The 19,868-nt window shown below is 49.9% G+C and overlaps 1 protein-coding gene across 1 annotated transcript; it reads left to right on the top strand.

The window, feature by feature from the left end:
* The first annotated feature begins 4,318 nt into the window (after window positions 1-4,318).
* On the top strand, window positions 4,319-6,543 carry HAND1 (heart and neural crest derivatives expressed 1). Its single transcript, XM_008152257.3, has 2 exons — window positions 4,319-4,861; window positions 6,439-6,543. The coding sequence occupies exons 1-2, from the start codon at window positions 4,319-4,321 to the stop codon at window positions 6,541-6,543; spliced, it is 648 nt and encodes a 215-aa protein (XP_008150479.1).
* Window positions 6,544-19,868: the final 13,325 nt, after the last annotated feature.

Here is a 19,868-nt window from a genome sequence, read left to right as displayed (position 1 = left end):
ATTGACGTTTCTGCTTCTCTCTCCCTCTCCCTTCTTCTATGAAATCAATAAAATATAAATCAATAAAAAATATATAAAGAGGGTCCACTCTACAAATGGGGGAACTGAATCCTGGAGGATGCAAGACTATCCCAAAACAAACAAACAGACAAACAAACAAATCACAGCGAATGAAATGGAGATGGGTGGGATCTGGAACTGGAATTCAGGTCTCTGGCAGCATCATCCCCACACCTGGCGATGCCTGGTCTCCCCCGCCTCCAGCCTATGAGAGTGGGATTCTGTAGGGTCAGTGGGGAAAGAGGACTCAAGGTGGTAAAAAACAGGCAAGGTCAGCCTGGAATAGGGAGCTGCTCCATCACTAGCCAGAACGATGTAATCGTGTGGATATGTGACTCCATTTCTTTCCCTGTGAAATTAACTCCTCAAAACAGTCTACTGTTCCTGTGCTAAGAGCTTCACCTATATTTCCCTTAATCTTAAACCAGCCCTCTGGACAGGTATCCCTCACCAGCCCTCAACCCCCAATTTACGGAGAAGGAAACAAGATCTGAGTAGAAGAATGACAGTTCTGTCTGGGTTTCAACCCAGGAGGGGCCCAATCCCACCGCCAGGCTTTCTTCAACACTCCTTTAATACAATTTTCAACCTCTATGTGCTTAAGCTCCAACTTATCAAATGGGGTGAGAAGTTCTTGTCCGACCTCACCAGCACAATTGGAGAAGGAAGCAATGTTTGATAATGCTCTGAGCATTCTAAAGGTGCTATCTAGGTGAGCACCACAGAGGGGAAGCAGGACAGGGGAGACTGAGACTGGTCCTTGGTCTATAGATGTGGGCCCAGGGAGAGCGGAATCCTCTCCTGAGCCAAGTGCTAAATGGGAGTGTGGGGAGAGGGAACCAGGGCTGGGAATTACAGACTATCGATCCTATCCCCTTCTGAAAATAAGAGAAATGGAGGCTCTGAAGAGGAAAAGGAATACTGAGGTGATAGGCAGAGCCAGAACTCTTGCTCTCAACTTAAAGCAATTGTGGTCAAACTCCTGGGTCCCAGCCTCTCTCCCTGCCCCTCTGCAGCGAACACCCTCACCAGGTCCCCATCATCCCATTCCTCTGCTCCAAATGCGCCTACGTCAGGCTGGAGTTAAAAGCGCCTTAGGGGCTCCCAGAAGGCCGGTTTGAAGCCTAGGCGCCTTGTGGTCTACGCAGGCACTGGAGATCTCCCAGGCGTCCACCCTGCAGGAGCCCGCCCAGTCCGGTCTAGCCTGGAGATCCGGAGGATTCCCGAGGGCCTCACTCTCAGAGCAGGCACCACTCATCCGAAGACTTCAAATCCTTCACAATCTTCCAGGGAAGTGGGTGGGGGGAGGGAGCAGCTCTTTCTGGGTCCCAGGTGGCTGGGAGCACCCAGCTCTTTAAGCACCCACCTGGGCGTGGGGTGGGGGAAGCAGGGCAATCTTGGGGCCCTCAAGGGGTCTGATGGAACTGGGACTCATCACCCAGTACTGATAATGTATTCCCCATCCCACTAAACAGGCTGGTGCTGTGTAACCACGGGAAAAGGACTGGGACACATGGATGGGTGCTGGAGCATGAATTTGTGAGTATGTGGGTAATTGTGTGTACCTGTGTGAGTGTGCCTCACTCATGTGGGCGCTATGATAATATGCATACTATTGTTCAACTTCATCAATGTGTGCACATGGCTATATAAGACAGAACAGATGTCAAACTGAGTGTTTGTGTGTCAGTGTGTAATGTGCAAAGCTGTGAAAACATCTATTTCTGAGCACCTGTGCATAAATAGTAGTAATCATGCCTGTGTACTTGCGTGTGTTTGTGGGACAGAAGGTTTAGTTGTGACACTGAGAATACACGAAATGCATGATGCAGTTTTTGGACGTTTGTGCTGTGAATACAATTGTGGGGAAATGTCAGGAAATACAAACTGCACCCATGCACAATGGTGACATAAGACGCTGTGCAGCACCCCACAGTGGTGTGTTATTTATGTGGAATGTGTGTGTGCCTCTACTGGAAGACGGTGTCTAATGCATGCCCACACGCAGCCTTTGGAGGGGCTCAGCTGCAACCTATCTGCGTGGGGATGTGTGCCTGTGGGTGGGTAACAGAGATAATGTGTAAAATCCTGGGAATGCACGAATGTTGAAATGCTGTCTTGTGTGGGTGTACATGTGTTATCCTGAGAACACATATACTTTTGGTCATAGGAACATATGGACCTTTGTGTATGCGGGTGGGTTTGGGTGATCCTCTGTGCAATTATGTGTGCATGTGTAATCTTGGGCCGGGTGTGCCACATTGAGAGCCTCTAAGTGAAGATCCTGCCTGGATTAGGACAAAGACTGGGTGTGTGTTAAGACTGAGGTCCTTCTCCACAGAGTAATTACTCTCCCTACCCGACACGCTCAGGAGAGCCTCCACGCCAGGGAGGCGCGGGACCCCGCAGAGCCGAGGTGGAATTGGGCGCCGGGCGCTCCCTCCCCTGGAACCTCTGGCTCTGCTGGGCCCAACCCCAGCGCTGCTGGCGCCAGGCGCCCGGAGAGCGGCGGGTTTCTAGCAAGCCTCAGGCAGGAAACCAGGACTTCCCTCCCCCACGCACCTCTAGGGCCCACAGCCCTAGGGGACCAGGGGAACGGGCCAGCCGGGGAAAAAGCGTTTGTCTCCTTCTCTCCTGTAGTATCCCCCCCTCCCGGCCCACCTCCCACCCCTTTCCATTTATTCCCTGTTCAGGAGAGGAAATACCACAGTATCCACTGGCTGTGGGACGCAAGGAAAATCGTTCATCTCTGGGCCTCACTTTTTCTGTCTGTTCAGGAAAGAATTGGCCTTTCTCCCTCTGCCTTTGGACTAAGCGTGCCAGGCACATAGTGGGCACCAATGAATTATTAAATGAATGGGTAAAGAAATGAATTTGTCCTCTAAAAAGAGCAGCCACATATTGCTCTTCCCCTTCCATCCTCACCTCCACACTGGTTTGGAGAGCTGGGCACACTCCCTCTACCCCACCCAGGGAAGGGGGGCTGGGAAAGGTTGGCGAGGTGGAGGGATCCAGGTAGGAGGACGTTAGCTGGGAGCTACTGCGATGGGAGGTAAGACAGAGAGCCCAGCCAGAAGCGCCATCACCCTGGGAATTCCAGGTCCGAGCGGGGCCCAGGGGAAGCTTCCTGAGCGGAGACCGGGTCAGGCCCTGGCCGGAGGGGAAATAGCGGAGGTCCGAACGCCGTCGTTGTGCGTTTCCGAGGGTGCGCTCCTCCCGCCGAGGGAGCCTGGCGGCCAGTGTGGATGTCCTCGGTACGTGCACACCGCCAATTTCTCGCGGTGTGAGCTTTGGCACTGCGTCTTTTACAGAATCGAACATTCTCAAGCGACGGTGACTTGGCGGAGTGGTCCGACGCGAGCCGGGCTCCTTGCGCAGAGAGGCTGCAGTCAGCCGCGTCGACTTGGCTAGAGTTGGCGGGTGCACGACCCGCGCGGAACTGCTCCCGCTCGGGCAGGATGGGGCTCGTGACTGGGGTGCCTGGGGAGGAGGCCTACCCTGCCTCCAGCAGCGATCCCTCATCTTCTGCCTCTGACGCCAAGGGGAGCAATGGAGTTCGGGACTAGAGACCTCTGGGATTCCCATTTTAAATTCTGGAGGGCCTAGAACAAGAACCTTTCTTTCTCTGGCCCTCAGTTTCCCTGTGTGAAGTCAAAGGGTGGGCTCCAGAAGACCTTTTCGCTAGATGACTCTAGATTTTCCCCCTTGGTTCCTTGGGTGCGGGGGGCAACCTCCTTCCAGGGCGCTGACAGGCCTGTGCCTCGAGTACGTTGCCCCTGCCTCCCCCACCCCAGCCGAAAACTGGGAGGGGGAGGGGCCGAGGCGGGCCGCCTCCCTGTCCCCCCCGCAGGCAGCCTGGAGGCGAGTGGCTCAAGCTGAGCTTAAAAACAGGGACGGCCACCCCCACCCCCCTGCCATTGGTTCCAGGGAGAGGTTGACATCAAAGCCGTGGCCTTATATAAGCCAGACCCTGAAGGGGAGGCCGCAGAAGGGTTAAACAGGTCTCTCGACGCCGCATCTGTATCTGTATCCTCAGTTCGTGGCACCGCCACTGCAGCGGCGGGCTGCGCGTCTCCTCCTGAGCCTGGCCCGGCCTCTCCCAAAGCCCGCGCGCGCACCCACCGCCTGGTCCGGGACTCTCCGAAGCCGCGCACCCACGGGAGCGCCGCCGCGAGCTCACGGGTGGCCTCGGTCGTCTCGGGAGTGCATGGGGCGGCACTAAGTGGACTGGCGGTGCAGACCAGGTGGCCGCTCCAACATGAACCTCGTGGGCAGCTACTCACACCACCACCACCATCACCACCCGCACCCCGCGCACCCGGTGCTCCACGAGCCCTTCCTCTTCGGCCCGGCCTCGCGCTGTCACCAGGAGCGGCCCTACTTCCAGAGCTGGCTGCTGAGTCCCCCTGACGCTGCTCCGGACTTCCCAACCGGCGGGCCACCGCCCACAGCAGCGGCGGCCTCTGCGGCTTACATCCCGGACGCCCGGTCCGGCCAGAGCCCGGGGAGCCTGGAGGCCCTCGGCGGCCGCCTGGGCCGGCGGAAAGGCTCCGGACCCAAGAAGGAGCGGAAGCGCACAGAGAGCATTAACAGCGCGTTTGCGGAGCTGCGCGAGTGCATCCCCAACGTGCCGGCCGACACCAAGCTCTCCAAGATCAAGACTCTGCGCCTGGCCACCAGCTACATCGCCTATCTGATGGACGTGCTGGCCAAGGACGCACAGGCCGGTGACCCTGAGGCCTTCAAGGCCGAAATCAAGAAGGTGGATGGCGGTCGCGAGAGCAAGCGGAAAAGGGAGCTGGTGAGTTCGGGGGCCTCTAAGCTCCAGCCCAGGGCGCGAGCGGTGGGCACCCGCAGGCGAGCGCGCAACGGAGGAGTCTGTGTCGCGGTGTGCGAGATTTTGAGAGGCTGCGGGGAGTTCTGAGATGGTCGAAATGTGGGATTGTGTGCGTGAGGGAGAAAGATTAATATATGAACGCAATGAGGGATATTGTTTGTAAGGCTGCGAATTAAGACACAGTCTTAACTTTTTTTTGGAGGGGCTATGGAGTCCCTTTTAAGAATCCATTGGAAGCTTAAGACCCTGAGAAAATACACATATATTTCGCTTCCAATTTCGAGGGGTCCTTAGCTATCCCTGGCTCTCCTGGAAGCCACTTTAAGAATGCTGTAGGAGTTCCTTACTTAATGTGCCTGGGTGTGAATTTATGCTTATGGACTTAGTTACTGTTTTCAAAGGGCCTTTGCTGGAGAGGCTAGTCTTCCTACATCCTCCTATAGACAGGGAAACTGAGGCCCAGAGCAGGACTGGAGGTGAAGGTCACGGACGGGAGGAGTCAGAGGTGCAGCTGGGTAAAACAAGTCAGGTCTTCTACTCTCAGTCCAGAGCACACTTCCCACGGGCTCGTTCCAAGGGCGACCTTGATGGTTTGGTGTGTCAACATCAACAAGTGAGAGTCTCACTACCTTCTTCTGGCGTTGGAGATCCTCTCCAGTGAGGGAGACACTTTCTGAAGCCTGATTCTGCTGGCCCAGAGCTGTGGAACCTCAGAGGGTGGGGATTTCCAGGCTAGAGAACTAGTTTATGTAGGTTAGTATGCTCGGGCGCAGGCTGCTGCCCGGGGAAGCTGACTAGAGAGCCCCGCTGGGTTTGGTCTGACCCGCGGAGGCTGTAGTAAACTAGGGAAAGCTCAGCTGGGGAGACTGGGAAAAAGACAGGCATCGAGTCTCTAAAACTCTGCTCTCAGCTAGAGGAGAGGCAGGCCCCGCGACGCCTCGGTGGCAGTAGTTACTGGGCGAATTCCCACCTTCTACACCTCACCGCCTCTTTTAAGAATCACCGCTTGGTTTCTGCTTGAGAGCGGGGAAGGGATGTGGGATAGTCGACCAGGCCGAGTACCCTTCGCTCAGCTGTCTGAAACTACCCAGCACCAGCAGGCGGGTGGGGATCCAACCAGTGTCCAAGCCCAGGAGCTAAACCAGGTTGGAAAGCCTGGGGGCTGTGTGGGGAGAGCAGGTCCGCGAGCGCGGGCGGGAAAACTGTGGGTTCTCACCCCTCCCATTCCAATCCCTGCAGTCTCCCTTGGGCGCCATCACGCCAAATCTAGGCGCATCAATTTCACTAGACACAGAAAATTCTCATTATGGAACCCCCAGCAGCTGCCCAGCCCATACTGCCCCCACCCCCCAGACTGCGCATAAAGGCAGATTTTATGAGCTTGTTTGCCTATTTCGCAAACAGAAATCCGTCACTTACTTAAAGGCTCCCAGTTACTGCTCCCAACACCTTTCCCCGACCCCACTCTGTGCTCTGGGACTGGAGCAGAAAGATTTAAACCTGTCTCTCTCGCCTCTCTTTCTGTGCATGTCCTCTGGCAGCAGCAGCACGAAGGCTTCCCTCCTGCCCTGGGCCCAGGCGAGAAGAGGATTAAAGGGCGCACAGGCTGGCCACAGCAAGTCTGGGCGCTGGAGTTAAACCAGTGAGCCCAGGCCCGCGCGGAGGACCCCGCCACCGCGGCCCGACCCCGGCGGCCCGGGAGGAGAGGAAGGCGGAGAGTGCCAGGCTCTGGGTACCAGGGGCTTATGGGGCGCATCCTGCCGAGCCTCTGCTGTGTGCTGGCAGGTCGCTGGCTGCAACAACACACTTGGATCGCACGTGCAATGTCATTTGAAATTGTTTTTAATACATTAAGAGAAAGAGAAATATATATATCCACCCCCATAACCAAGAGGGCTGCTCTTGGCAGCACTACGTACGGGAGGGAGAGACTGCGGGACTCTGGACTCAGGACGAGCGGCTAAGACGCACCCTTCCAACCCTTCTGGGGCGAATTTGGAACCCCCAGCACCTTCCCCACTGAGCTAGCTGGCTCTCTTTCTAATTCCCTCTGGTTCCAATCAAAACCCTGGAGTGCTCAATTCCCTAATTAAAATGCAATAAGAGGAATCAATAGTTTACTGCCAAGAACGGAGAACCAGATCGGGAAGATGGAAGGCTACCTTTTGTTGTTGATCTCCCTCAAACAGTGGTGTTTTTATTTTATTTTTTACTTTTGTCGCTGCACTTCCTACTTAGTTCCAAGGGAAACACATTTTTCCCCTTCATTCTTTCCTTTCTTTTCTCCTTCCTTCTTTTTTTCTTTCTTCTTCCTTCCTTCCCCTGGCTCCCTCCCTCCCTTCATTTGTAAATAAAAGCTTTTCCCAACGTTGAAAAGTTTTTATGTATTTAAACTACCTACGATGCCTGCTGTGCTCAGGTGTTTGTTTATCCCCCTATCCCCACCCTTTTTCTACCTCAAATCTATATGACCACTCACCGCCCTCTCCCTTTGCCAAAGCAGTATCTACGCTCTTGACTAATAAAACGTTTTCTGAAATCGGAGGAAGCCTGTGTGATGTCTTGGTGGGGATCCCTGGCTTCATTGTTTCTGCTAGGTAGAGAGCCTCCTGCTCCTACATTTTTCGATAAATGCCATGAGGAGGGGGCAGATAAAGGATTTATTCCTTGAAGGAAGAAGAACAAAGCTCTCCTTAGAACTTAACTGCGGGACAGGGTAACTTTAGTGAATCCACAGAAAGGAAAACTAGAACGGAATTAGACCCAGATTGCCGGGCTGTGATTTAGGTGGGTCTAACACCGGGTCAGTATGCGCTCGGTGTCTGAAGAAAGTCTGCTGGGGTGATTAGGAAAGGGCAGTGAAGCTGGGAAGAGAGGGATGTGTGCGAGCATACTGTGTTCATCCATATTAAATGAAGAACACAGTTGTGTAGGTAATGGTGAGGAAACTCGCTCAGAGCCCAGTGCCTGTGCCAGGGCCAACGAGAGCGTCTGCTTAGCATAGCTCCCAGCACGCAGTAAGGGCTCGACAAGTTGAAGCAGCTATTATTCTGTACAAGAGCAAAATAAGCTTGTCAATGGTTAAATTGAGACATTTAGGTTTCTCTCCAGCAACAACGCACTCAACAAATAACTGTGAGAGCATATGGATTGTGCAGAGGGGTGAGGGTCCGTGCCTGCTAGTTCCGCCACTTGTGTTGGAGAGCCATCTTTGCGCTCCCACTTGCACACCCAGGGCTGGGTGTGGGGATGAATAAAAGAGGGTGCGTTTTTGGCGCACGCTGGGCTAAACTGGGGTGAGCAAAAGAAGACTGTTATGTGTCCCTGAATAATAGAGCTCAGACAACTAGTTTTGCTTTGCTTGCGCGCAACTGTGCTAGGCACTAGGCTAAGGGCTTTTATGCCTCTGAACAGCTCCCACCATTGCCTGAGGATCGCACAGTCTGCAGTGCTTGTACGGGTCTCCGGTGCTCCCTCTGGGGGAACACGCCCGTGGGTCCCTGGGCGCTTTCTAGCCCCACACTGGGAGCTGGGGGTCCTGGCTTGGGGTCCAGAAAGGAGACCCCCGGCAGCTCTGGGCCAGGTGTGTCCAGGCGCCTCGTCTCAGCATCGGGGTGAATATAGGGCCCCATTAGTCTTGGCTGTAAACACCGTGGCAGGAGCACAGCGGCCACGCGGGCCTTTCCGGACACGAAGGAGTTAATAAAAGGTGTTTTATGGACGTGAGGAAATGGTGGGGGAGGTGTGAGCTTCTCTCCACTCCTACCCCCCTACTTTTTTCTTTTTTCCCTCTCGCCACCCGCCTCCAGATCAAACAGACCGGTGATTTAACTAGGGCAACACCTCGCGGTAATGAGCCGTCCTGGCACACCCCTCCCCCGGCCTCAGTTCCCGGCCCCAGGCCCGAAGGTCCCTCGGGCTGAGCAGAAAACAAAAATCGTGGTGTGCTTTTTTTTTTTTTTCCTTCTTCTTTCCCTTTCCTAGAGCTAGAAAGCCCCTTAGAAATCCTGGTACGCACGCTCTGAGACACTGAGACTCAGGGAGCAAACCGATCGACCTGCGCCAGCGCGGAGGGGGCCTTCCTGGGATTCGAACCCAGGACTCCACTTGGGTTTTCAGACCATCCTCAGTCTCCACGCTGAGCGCCGCTCTCGGGACTATTTTTAGTACCCAAAGTATCCTAGGCACGGGAAGAATGCGCACCGGGTCCCCTTTCTTGCGTCCCGCCTAGTGCAAGGAGAGAGGATGCCGAGGGGTACCGCCTGCGCAGCCCCAGCCACGTTTGCCTAACCAGGCCTGCTCGGAAACCCCTGCGGGCCGGGCCCAAACCCCCATTGAGCGGGCGGAGCCTCAAATTCAGCCCCAGCCACGTCTGTCCCAATCTCTGACCTAGGACCTGGGAGCTGAGCCGGGGCATACCCTTTGGGGGTCGCTGGGATGTCCTCCCACTTTCCCCAAGTCTCATCCGGGGGCTTAGAATGCCCAGCCCCCACTTCGGGACTGGAAAAGCGGGACCCCTGGAGAGGAACGGAGTAGTTCCGGGTTCCGAGAAGCCGGTCTCTGGGCTGTCTCTCCTCTCTTCTCACCAAGCCTCTCACTCTTCTTCAATCCCCCTCCTGTGAAATGGCTTTAGAGCCTGGCCTTTACTTTCTTATTCTCTCCCACGGTTCAAGGCTGTTTGCCAGAAAGCTACCTCAACCGGGCGGTGGCAGAAGCAGTGCCATTTTTATTATTTTTAAGGGCATCACCTTAAAAAAAGAAAACACACACACACACACACACACACACACACACACACACACACACACACAAAACCAAGGGAGAAAATGGAATGGTCATGAACTTAAAAGTAAATTCCAGGAATTTCTCGTAAGGAAATACTCATTGGTGTTACAAACCTTTAACTACAGGACTAGTCTACTAAGGAGTGAAAAATAGGAAAGGACCCCGATGGGCTATAATTACAGAATTATAACTGGTTAAAGAAATCCATCCGTACAGTGGGTTACTACTCAGCTACTAGAAAAAAAAAAATGTGAGGGTTGACATGGAGATTGTTCATGATAGATTACGTTGAGGGGAAAAAAAACCTCTCCCAGGTTACTGAAGACTGTACATCATGACCTGTTTCATGTGAAAATAAATTAACGAATGCATAAATATCATTCATGGAGAAAAAGTGGAAGAATATACATCAAGACATTTACACCTCTACCTCTGAGTTGAGGGAATAAGGATAATTTTGATTTTTCCTCCTGTGTAGGTATTTTTTTTCCTACTCTTTTCCCTAGGATATTTTCCATTGATTTTTAGAGAGAGTGGGAGGGAAGGGGAGAGACAGAGAAAAATATCGATGTGCAAGAGATGCATGAATCAGTTGCCTCCCACATGCGCCCCAACCAGGGCCAACCAGTGATCAAGCCTACAACGGAGGTACATGCCCTTGACCAGAATCAAACCTGGGACCCTTCAGTCTGAGGGCCGACTCTCCATCTACTGAGACAAACCAGCTAGGACCGTGGTCGGCAAACTGTGGCTCGTGAGCCAAATGCGGCTCTTTGGCCCCTTGAGTGTGGCTCTTCCACAAAATACCACGGCCTGGGCAAGTCTATTTTGAAGAAGTGGCATTAGAAGTTTAAGTTTAAAAAATTTGCTCTCAAAAGAAATTTCAATCGTTGTACTGTTGATATTTGTCTCTGTTGACTAATGAGTTTGCCGACCACTGAGCTAGGGCATCAATGAATAAGTATTAGTTTTACAATAAAAAAGTAAGCTGCAATTTCCTTCTAATTTCTTCTATGGCCAGTGTACTCTGAGTACACTGTTTAGTCAGTACACATTAATTGAGTACCTAGCTGTGGGTATAAACATAATGAGTAAGAAAGAATCCATATAATCACCACCAATTAACATACAATAGTAAATATTGGTCTCGAAGAGCTGATTTTTCCTTCTACAAGGTAAAGACTTTTCTCACATTTAAATCCTATTAATGCATGAAATAATAACAACAGCTAAAATTAATTAAAGAAATTATGAAAGCTCTTGGCATGAGTTATTTCATTAAGCCGAATGAGAATTGTGTGAGGTTGATACTAAGGCAGCTGAGGCTCGGAAAGGTGAAGGACTTTGTTCAAGGTCACATGGACCGTAAAGGTTGACAGAGCTTGGATCAAAGGGCAGGTCTTGCTGTCTCCAGAGACCTGGCTTTCCCCCACATTTCAGAGTACCTCCAGGATGTATGTATGTACGTACATGTGTGCAAATACAGCCTCTTAGTCTGATCTTCCTTGGTAAAGTAAGGTAGAGCAAGAAAGAAGGGATTTGGGGGGAAGGATCTGGGATTCCAACTCACCTGGAATCCTCTTCCTCTGTCCCCACTCAGAGTGGATCCATGTATATAGTGATGAAGGGGCGAGTTTCTTGACCCCCAGATTCTTTCCCAGCTGTAACACTGAATCTAGGAATCGACTTTCTGCTGGTGAAAAATTCAGAATGTTATGCTTTGCCCCAGCCTCTGGTGTTTGTATAGCTCATTCACTTTTTCTTGATACCTTCACTTCTCTAAGCACATTTTCCTCCCTAGAAACTAGAAGGAAGCAGGGGTAGGGATTATGGCTCCTCATGGATGGAAGGAGAAAGGAAAACCCAGAGAGGTGAAGTGACCAGCTCAGGGTCACACAGCCAGTCAAGGGATCAGAAGGCAGCCTGGATACTCCAGGCCCAGGGCTCTCTTGGAAAAGGCTATGCATCCTTTCTCTTCACGCAACCAGCAGCTAAGCTTATGGTCTTGCTAAATCCTCATAAAAGAAACGAAACTAAGAAATCAGCCAATCTCATTTTTAAATGAAAAGTGACTGGGAAGAAAAAATATGCATGCTCTAAAGTGTCTGAAACCAGTCTCCTGATTTAAACTGAATTTGTTTGGGGGAAAAAAATTTTTTTTTTTTAAAGCCAAGTTTTTACAGCTGAGCTCTCCCAAACCCATAAAAAAACCCCACAAGGTTTATATGGGAAACAGTGAAAGACTCTTAACTATAATACACAGCGTCTAATGTAAGCAGACATAGACACTATATAAAGCTCCTACAAATGTTATTAAAACAAACAGAAATACACATTTATCCCCACAGAATGGACACAGAAGGCATTGGACTTGCGAGTTCCAGAAGTCTTGTGTTCACTGAAATGTTCAAAGCACCCCAAAATACTGGGACTTCAAAGATCTAAACATTTCTCTCATTTTACAGAAGGGGAAACTGAGGCCCCAAATGGGGAGGGCCCAAGGTCACATGGGGAGTTGCATTTTTCTTTTCCCTTGGTTTACTTAACACCTTTTACTTCTAGTGCAGGTTAAAGAACAATACAGTGGCAAGAGACCCTGAACAAGTTACTGAGCCTCAATTTTCTCATCTACAAAAATGGGAGCGATCATTGCCTCCACTTGCTGGGGTTTGTGAGGACTGAATGAGATAAGGTGTGTAAAGTACTCAGCACGTTGTCCACCGCAGAGCTATTTTTATTACATTATTTAATCCCTACAATAATCTTGTGAGGTACTAAGAATTTATTTAAGCTTGTTTGCTTGTTTTGGAAATGTAGTGCATATTTCTGACAGGCACAGAAGGTAACAGTGACTTGCTCAAGGGCACACAGCTAGTGAGTGGATTCTTGGTTCAAAGCCCTCACGTTCCACATCATGAAGGTGAACTGAAGGCAGGTAGGCAGTAGCAGCTGAATTTCTGAAACTATATAAGGCAGCATTATACAGTAGAAATATAACGTAAGCCCCAAATACGAGGTACGTATGTAATTACAAATTTTTTAGTAGCCACATTAAAAAAGTAAAGAGAAACAGATGAAATTAAATTTAATAATACATTTTATATTCTTTATGTTAGACATTTATTTTATTTAATATGTCTGATATGATTTCAACCTGTATTCAATATAAATTTATTAATGAGATGTTTTACATTTTTTTAATAGTAAGCCTTGAAAATCGGGGGAGGGGGTGTGTGTATTTTATACTTAAAGCATATCTCAGTTTGGACCACAGTGCAAGCTTTCAATTGCTGCATGTGGCTAATGGCTGCCATATTGAACAATGCAGGTCTTAAGGCTCATGTAGCAGGAATATTAGACACAGAGCTTTAGTTAATCATATCAATAAATAGCCACCATTTACTAAACACTTAATGTGTTCAGGCAGCAGTGTTCAATATATATGGGCTCACTGGCCCCTCCTAACAACCACAGAGGGTAATTTATTCATGGTCACATAACTGTCAGACCCATACCCATCTGTCTCCCAAACCTGCCACTTTAGCTGCTGAGTCCCATGACTTTCACCCAGAGGGTGGAGCCCTGGGTTTCAGATTCAAGTCTACCTTGGGCCAATCATCCTCTTGGGCAGCCGTTTTCTAATCTCTAAGATGGGCTATCAATAGCTTTCCTCAACTCACAGAACTGTCAGGCTAAAATAGGAAAACATTTTTGAAAGGTTTTGAAACATCGAGACTACAGCAATGAGAGGAGGGGCCAAGGTCAACAGGGAGGTCTAGACTGACACCCAGATCAGCTGGTTGGATGAGCTGTGTGGCATTGGGCAAGTTTATTATCCTTTCTGAGCCCCAAAGCCCTCTTCTGTAAAAGGAAAAGCAGAATAGCTCAGAGATGTGAAGATTCAGAAGCTCGTAGCCTGGCCCAGAATAGACAGTAGTAAACGTGAGCTATTACTACTGCTGCTATTGTAGTTGGGGCTGGGCTGCAGGGCCTGCTTTGGAGGCAATAGGGAATGGCAGGAAAGGGGAAGGGAACATGGCTTTCCCCTGCCCTCAGCTCTTGGCTTAGGGTAGTATTCTGGCGGTCCAATGGGGTGAGGGAGGTGTTCATGGGAGTGTGAGAACAGTTAGTGTGGTGGAAAGAGCCCTAGACCCAGAGGTCAAGAGAAGGGGGTTCAGCCTGCTGTGTGACCTTGAGCATTTCCTTGCCCCTACTGGACTTTGGTGTTATTTGTAAAATGAGAAGGTGGGACCAGAGATCTAAGACCCTTTCTGCCTTGACTGTCTAGGTTTTCACAATAATATTTAGTAAATAGTGCTTAGTGAATAATATTTATAATATTGCATCTGTGAGGGGGACAAAAAAATGCCCCTGAGCCTTCCCATGCCTCCTGGGGCTACCACTAGGGGAGGCCGCCACCTGGTGGACATACTCCTTCCTCTGTGTTCTGTAGAGAAACTAGGGAGGACTCCCGACTCCCCCATACAGTGACTGGAGAGCCCCAGGGCCCACTTTTTCTAACTTTCTTTGGCAGTCTCAGGAAAGAAGGGACCCAGGAAGTTCACAGAGCCGGGAGTCCTGGGTAGGAGGCAGATTTCTGAGGGATGATGGGGTTTTACAATCCAAGATCTCTGAGGCTTTCTTCCCTAGAGGCACCTTGGGGTAGGAGTCTGTATTTCCCTATTACAGAAAGTCTAAAAGGCATCACACGTTTTCTTCTGTTTCTTTGGGTGGGAACAGCTGAACAAAACACAATCTTCTCCTGGTAACTAAAAATTCTTTTGCCACGATTGCACTGGGCTAATGGCATGCAGAGGGCTGTTCCCCCTTGCCCTGAATACCTCAGACTGGTGGCTCCCAGAATTCTAACAGCATTCACTACCCTGCCATCTCTCCCCCCCACCCTCCGTCCCCCCACTGTCATTATTCTACTTCTCTCTGTGGTAGAGGTTGCATGGGACACCAAGTCAGATTAGCATGGGTTCCAATTCTGGCTCACCATAAGACCCTGAATAAGCTATCTATTTAACTTCTCTGAGCCTCAGTTTCCCCACCGGAAAATTAGGGAGAATCACTTCTTTGCAGGTTTGTGTGAGGATTACTGCCAGAAACAGTAATAGAACAGAATAGAAAAAACATTCTGGCAGAGTGTCCAGCACCTAGTAGGTGTTTAACAAACAAAAGCCATCGTTTCTGCGGGTATGTCAGCCTGAGCACTTTTCCACATTCAGCTTTGGAAATATTCTTAGGGCGAAGCATGAATAGAATGCGTTTGAAGAATGGCATTAGAAACCAGAAATAAAACACCCTTACCATGGAAGAGGCTGGAGCCTCCGTGGAACTGTTAAAATGGGCTCAGCCGAGTTCAACCTCGTCTAGATGAGAGAAACCCAATGGGCAGGCTGGGTCTTGTCTTCCCTCAGTCCTCATTCTCTGGGTTTCGCTAAGCTTCCCTAGACACAGTTCCACCTTCACTTGGCTGAGTCTGACCCCTGCCCCGCTGACTGTACCCCCTAAAGCCTGGTCCACTCCTGCATGCGACACCTGGCTGGGCACAGATGCCCTCCAAGGGCTCACCGAGCGGAGTCCAAGCTGGCTGGTGGCCAGAGTCCTCGGGAAGCGTCCTTAGCCACCGTAGCTAATTAAGCTCACTACATGGCTTCTCTAAGACGGCCAGCCCATTACGCACCCACGCACCCACGCACGCACGCACCCACGCACGCACCCACGCACGCACGCACCCACGCACGCCTCCTCTGTGCCTTGGGCTCCGCGCCTGCCTCTCAGACCCCGGGGTTTTCAGCAGGAGGCCTGCTTCCCACCGCTGTCCGGGTATGAACTCCCCTGAAAGTCCCGGCTCCTGGAGGCCGAGCTGTTTGCAGAGGCCCCGCAGACAGCCCGCACACAGCAGAAACGCATTTTCTTGACCACATTTCGTTGTGTGGCTTTGTTTTTAATGGTTGTACGTTTGGTGACCCCCAAGTTCAAGCTCCTCACTCTGGCATCTGAGGCTTTCTGCTCCGGACTGGACTTCCCTCACCCTCAGTCTCCTGCCTAACCTGCCATTTCCTTAAAGGGCCTGCTTAGGAGCCTCTTCTTCCAGGAAGCTCCCTTGATTTTCAGGAAGCCTTTTCCTTCCTATTTTACCCTTTCTCGGGATTTTATAGATACAGATATAGTATGGCTGTACACGGGGTTGGTAAATAGATGCGTTGATATGCCTACAATATGGTCATAGTCACGTTAAATACAGCTCTGTATGGGTATGTACACAGGGTGTTCCCAAAAATGTATGCACATTTTGAATAATTATAAAGGCATAGTGAGTTAAATCTGAAAAGAAACATCAATGGAGCTCTCAGCTGTTAAAGTGTGTATACATTTCTTGGGGGTACACTCTGTATACACATATGAAACTATGCATATCCACATTGTATATACTCATTAATATAATTTGTATACATATATACATATATAGTATACATGTCTAGTATTTCTAAGAATGTCATTAAATATTATTTTATAATTTTGACATATATACTTATACTATGTATTATGGTAATACATAATTTATATATAGTAATTATTGTAAGTATATAATATAAAAGTATAATCTTTTTAAGAGCAGTCCCCTATTATTTGAGGTTGTTTCCAGTTCTTCCTTGTTCTAAACAATACTCCCGCGAGATAGCAGCTTATCCAATTAGAAGGCAGCAGGGCACAGTGGATGCTGGGGTCAGATAGACATGCCTTTGACTTACATCCCCACCACTTTCTGGTGACCTTGGACAAGCCATTTCACCTTACAAACTTCTGTTTCCTTATTTATAGTATAAAGAGCATAATTGTATTCATAGGGTCCTAAGGCGTGTGAAGTGATTAACACAGTACCTACCACTTAGTAAGTGCTCAGTGAAAAAACAGCACTATCAGGGAGGCAGAAGATGAGGATTTGCTATGAATTCCCCACTCACCAGTGTGACCCGAGTATCATTATTTAGTAGCGTGTGACAATACCCAGGGAATCAAGTGCTGCCCGAATTTAAGATTGTATTCCTGTTTTTTACTTCTCTTACTGTTTTCTACCGGTTTTAGGAATATGTAACTTAAACGATGCAAGCAAAGAGTATGTGTTTTGAAGGCACTTAAAAAAAATTGCTTTGCCATTTTATAGATTTGGTGAAAATGGCTCAGGCCCATTATAAACAATTTAGACAATTGAGCACAGAGGAGACAGTAAAACTCCAGATCCCACCAACAGGACTAGCCGTGGTAGGCATGTTGGTTGTGGCCTTCTCTTACTTGCTACCCTGGGTACCCAGGACAGGACAGGTCAGGCTTCAGCTGTGTCATAAACGTCTGTTGACTTCAACCAGATTGACTCGGTAACGGCACTGCTCCAGCTCTGTCCCTCTCAGCCAACCTCTGACAGTTTCATTAACCCCATTAAATCATGCAGGTGCCTTCACACCTCCTGGGCTTGTTAATCTCTGTACAGCTCTGGGAAGTTAAAACCTGGCTGGGAAGTTGGATGTACCTTGTTAACCTCCATTAAACCCTATTAAATTTCCTACCTATAGTCTTAGTAACTTCTAGGAGTCCCTCATTAAAGTTTAGTAAATCCAGTTGATGGGGGGACAGGGGTGACTGTTGTGGCTGCACTGCTTCAAAGCGTGACATTCCCGAGTTCTTTGATGGTGGGGTTGACAAGTGTCCCAATCCGGGAGTGCCTCTAGCTGTCATTGTTACTTGGGAAAGTTCCTCAGCCTCTGCAGTCACACCTCTGTGAACTGGAGTTAATAACAGTTCTTACTTTATATGATTGTAGTGAGATTGAATGAATCAATGCAAACTGTAAAACTAGAAACATGTCTGGCATGCATGCATACTGCACTTACAGTTCTTATTATTTCTGGATATGAAAGATACTTATAAACCAAAAAAACTGTTTTGTAAGTGGAAGATTCAATAAAGACATTAAATGTGTCCCCCTACATGCCAGGTACTGTGCTGGAAACTGTGGATTATTTTCACTCTGGTTTTTTTGTTAATCCTCACCTGAGGATATTTTTTCCATTGATTTTTAGAGAGAGTGGAAGGGAGGAAGAGAAAGAGAGACACACACAACACATCAATGGGCTGCCTCCCACACACGCCCCAATAGGACCAGGGATTGAAACTGCAACCCAGGTACGTGCCCTTGACTGGGAATCAAACCTGCGACCCTTTGGTGTGAGGGCCAACACTCTAAGCATTGAGCACACCAGCCAGGGCTATTTTCATTCTAGTTTTATGCAGACTGAAGACCATCCATTTGAGTGGTTCATCTTGATTGTCTTTGTGGCTGTGCAGGTCACTTCAGAGCTGTTTGAGGTTGAACACAGCTACTTTCTCTCCATGGGTCTTAGAGGGTTGGGCTCAGTGCTCTCTAAACCTGGATGTACATACAAATTCCCCAGATTTTGTAAAAATAGTTTCCTGGGCCCCACTTGAGAAGATTCTCATTTAGTAGGTCTCACTGGGAGCTTTTGACCACAATCCAGATGAGGTTGAAGCTGCTGGACTGGGAAACCTCTGGACCCGAGGTTTGGGCTTGAGTCTTACTTGGGCAAATTAAATTTGTATTCCTGGACTTCAGCCTCTGAGCTTTCCATTCTGAGAATGGGGATGGGGGCCCAGGAAGTGCATTTTAAGAGTTCTTAGGAGATTCTGATGGGGGTGGCAAGTGCCACACATTAAAAAACACTGAACCTCAGATGATCTGATATTCAGTATTCTAAAGGTCTATTCTGAGAAAAGGGTGTCTGGCTCCCAGTGAAACTTCTGTTCTAATGGTACATTAGGATGTGGGCTCATCCTATCTAATAAAGAGGGAATATGCAAATTGACCATCACACCATAACAAGACGGCTGTGCCCACAGCGGAGGCAGGGATTCCATAATACAAGATGGCTGCGCCCACAGCAGAGGCTGAGTTCCCATAACTAGCCTTAACGAGCAATCAGCAGGGACCTGAGGCTGTGACCCCGCCTGGTGGGGCTTGACAGGGGACCTCAGGCCGCACCCCCCGTCCAGCAGGGCTTGAGGGGGGACCTCAGGCCGCGTCCCCCGCCTGGCAGAGCTTGACGGGAACTTCAAGGCATGCCCCCTGCCCCAGCCTGGGCCGGGAGACCTCAGGCTGCGCACCCTGCCCCGGCGCCGGGCCAGACGACCTGAATACCCCCCCCCGTCCCCGCCGGCCTGGTTGCCCCCAACTGCCCCCCCCACTGGCCTAGTTGCCCCTCACTGCCCCCCTTGCCAGTCCAATCACCCCCAACTGCCCCCCCCCCACTGGCCTGGTCGCCCCCAACTGCACCCCCACCAGCCTGGTTGCCCCTAACTGCCCCCCCCCCCCCGCAAGCCTGGTTTCCCCCAACTGCCTCCCCCTGCCGACCTGGTCACCCCACACAGCCTGCTGTTCAGTTGTTTGGTCGTCCCTCACTAAACCCCCTGCCGGCCTGGTCGTAGGCAGCCATCTTGTGAGGGTGTGAGGGTCAATTTGCATATTACCTCTTTATTATATAAGATTTCCTCTAATTCCCTTTTAATGTGCATGAATTTTATGCACGGGGTCACTAGTCCTTCTATAACAACCGATGTCTGTGGATCCTCAGAGGTTGGCTCCAGCAGAACTCAGCCTGTGTGAGGAAGGTTGGGGACAAAGCACCTCTCAGAGGTTCAGTGTGTGATGGGTTAGAGGACGGGGCAGCACTCTGAGGTTAGACGTGTAACAAATGGGAGGGCAGCAGACAGGGGAGTGGAAACAATGAATTATGTTATACCTCAAATGAAGAAGCAACACACTATGAAAATTGGAACTTCCTTTGCTTTCTGAAGGAAATCAACTGAGGGATCCTCTAAGTCAGTGGTTCTCAACCTTTCTAATGCCACGATGGTCTTAGGCGACCCTGCTAGCGGTTCTCAACCTGTGGGACCCACAGGTTGAGAACCGCTGCCGTAGAGCCTAAGACCACCGGAAAACACAGATATTTACATTACGATTCATAACAGTAGCAAAATTACAGTTATGAGGTAGCAACGAAAATAATTTTATGGTTGGAGGTCACCACAACATGAGGAACTGTATTAAAGGGTCGAGGCATTAGAAAGGTTGAGAACCACTGCTCTAAGTGATGGCCTTCAGCAA

This window comes from Eptesicus fuscus, chromosome 6 (assembly GCF_027574615.1).
Source record: "Eptesicus fuscus isolate TK198812 chromosome 6, DD_ASM_mEF_20220401, whole genome shotgun sequence".
NCBI classification, from domain to species: Eukaryota; Metazoa; Chordata; class Mammalia; order Chiroptera; family Vespertilionidae; genus Eptesicus; species Eptesicus fuscus.
This window is presented reverse-complemented; position numbering and strand designations above follow the sequence as displayed.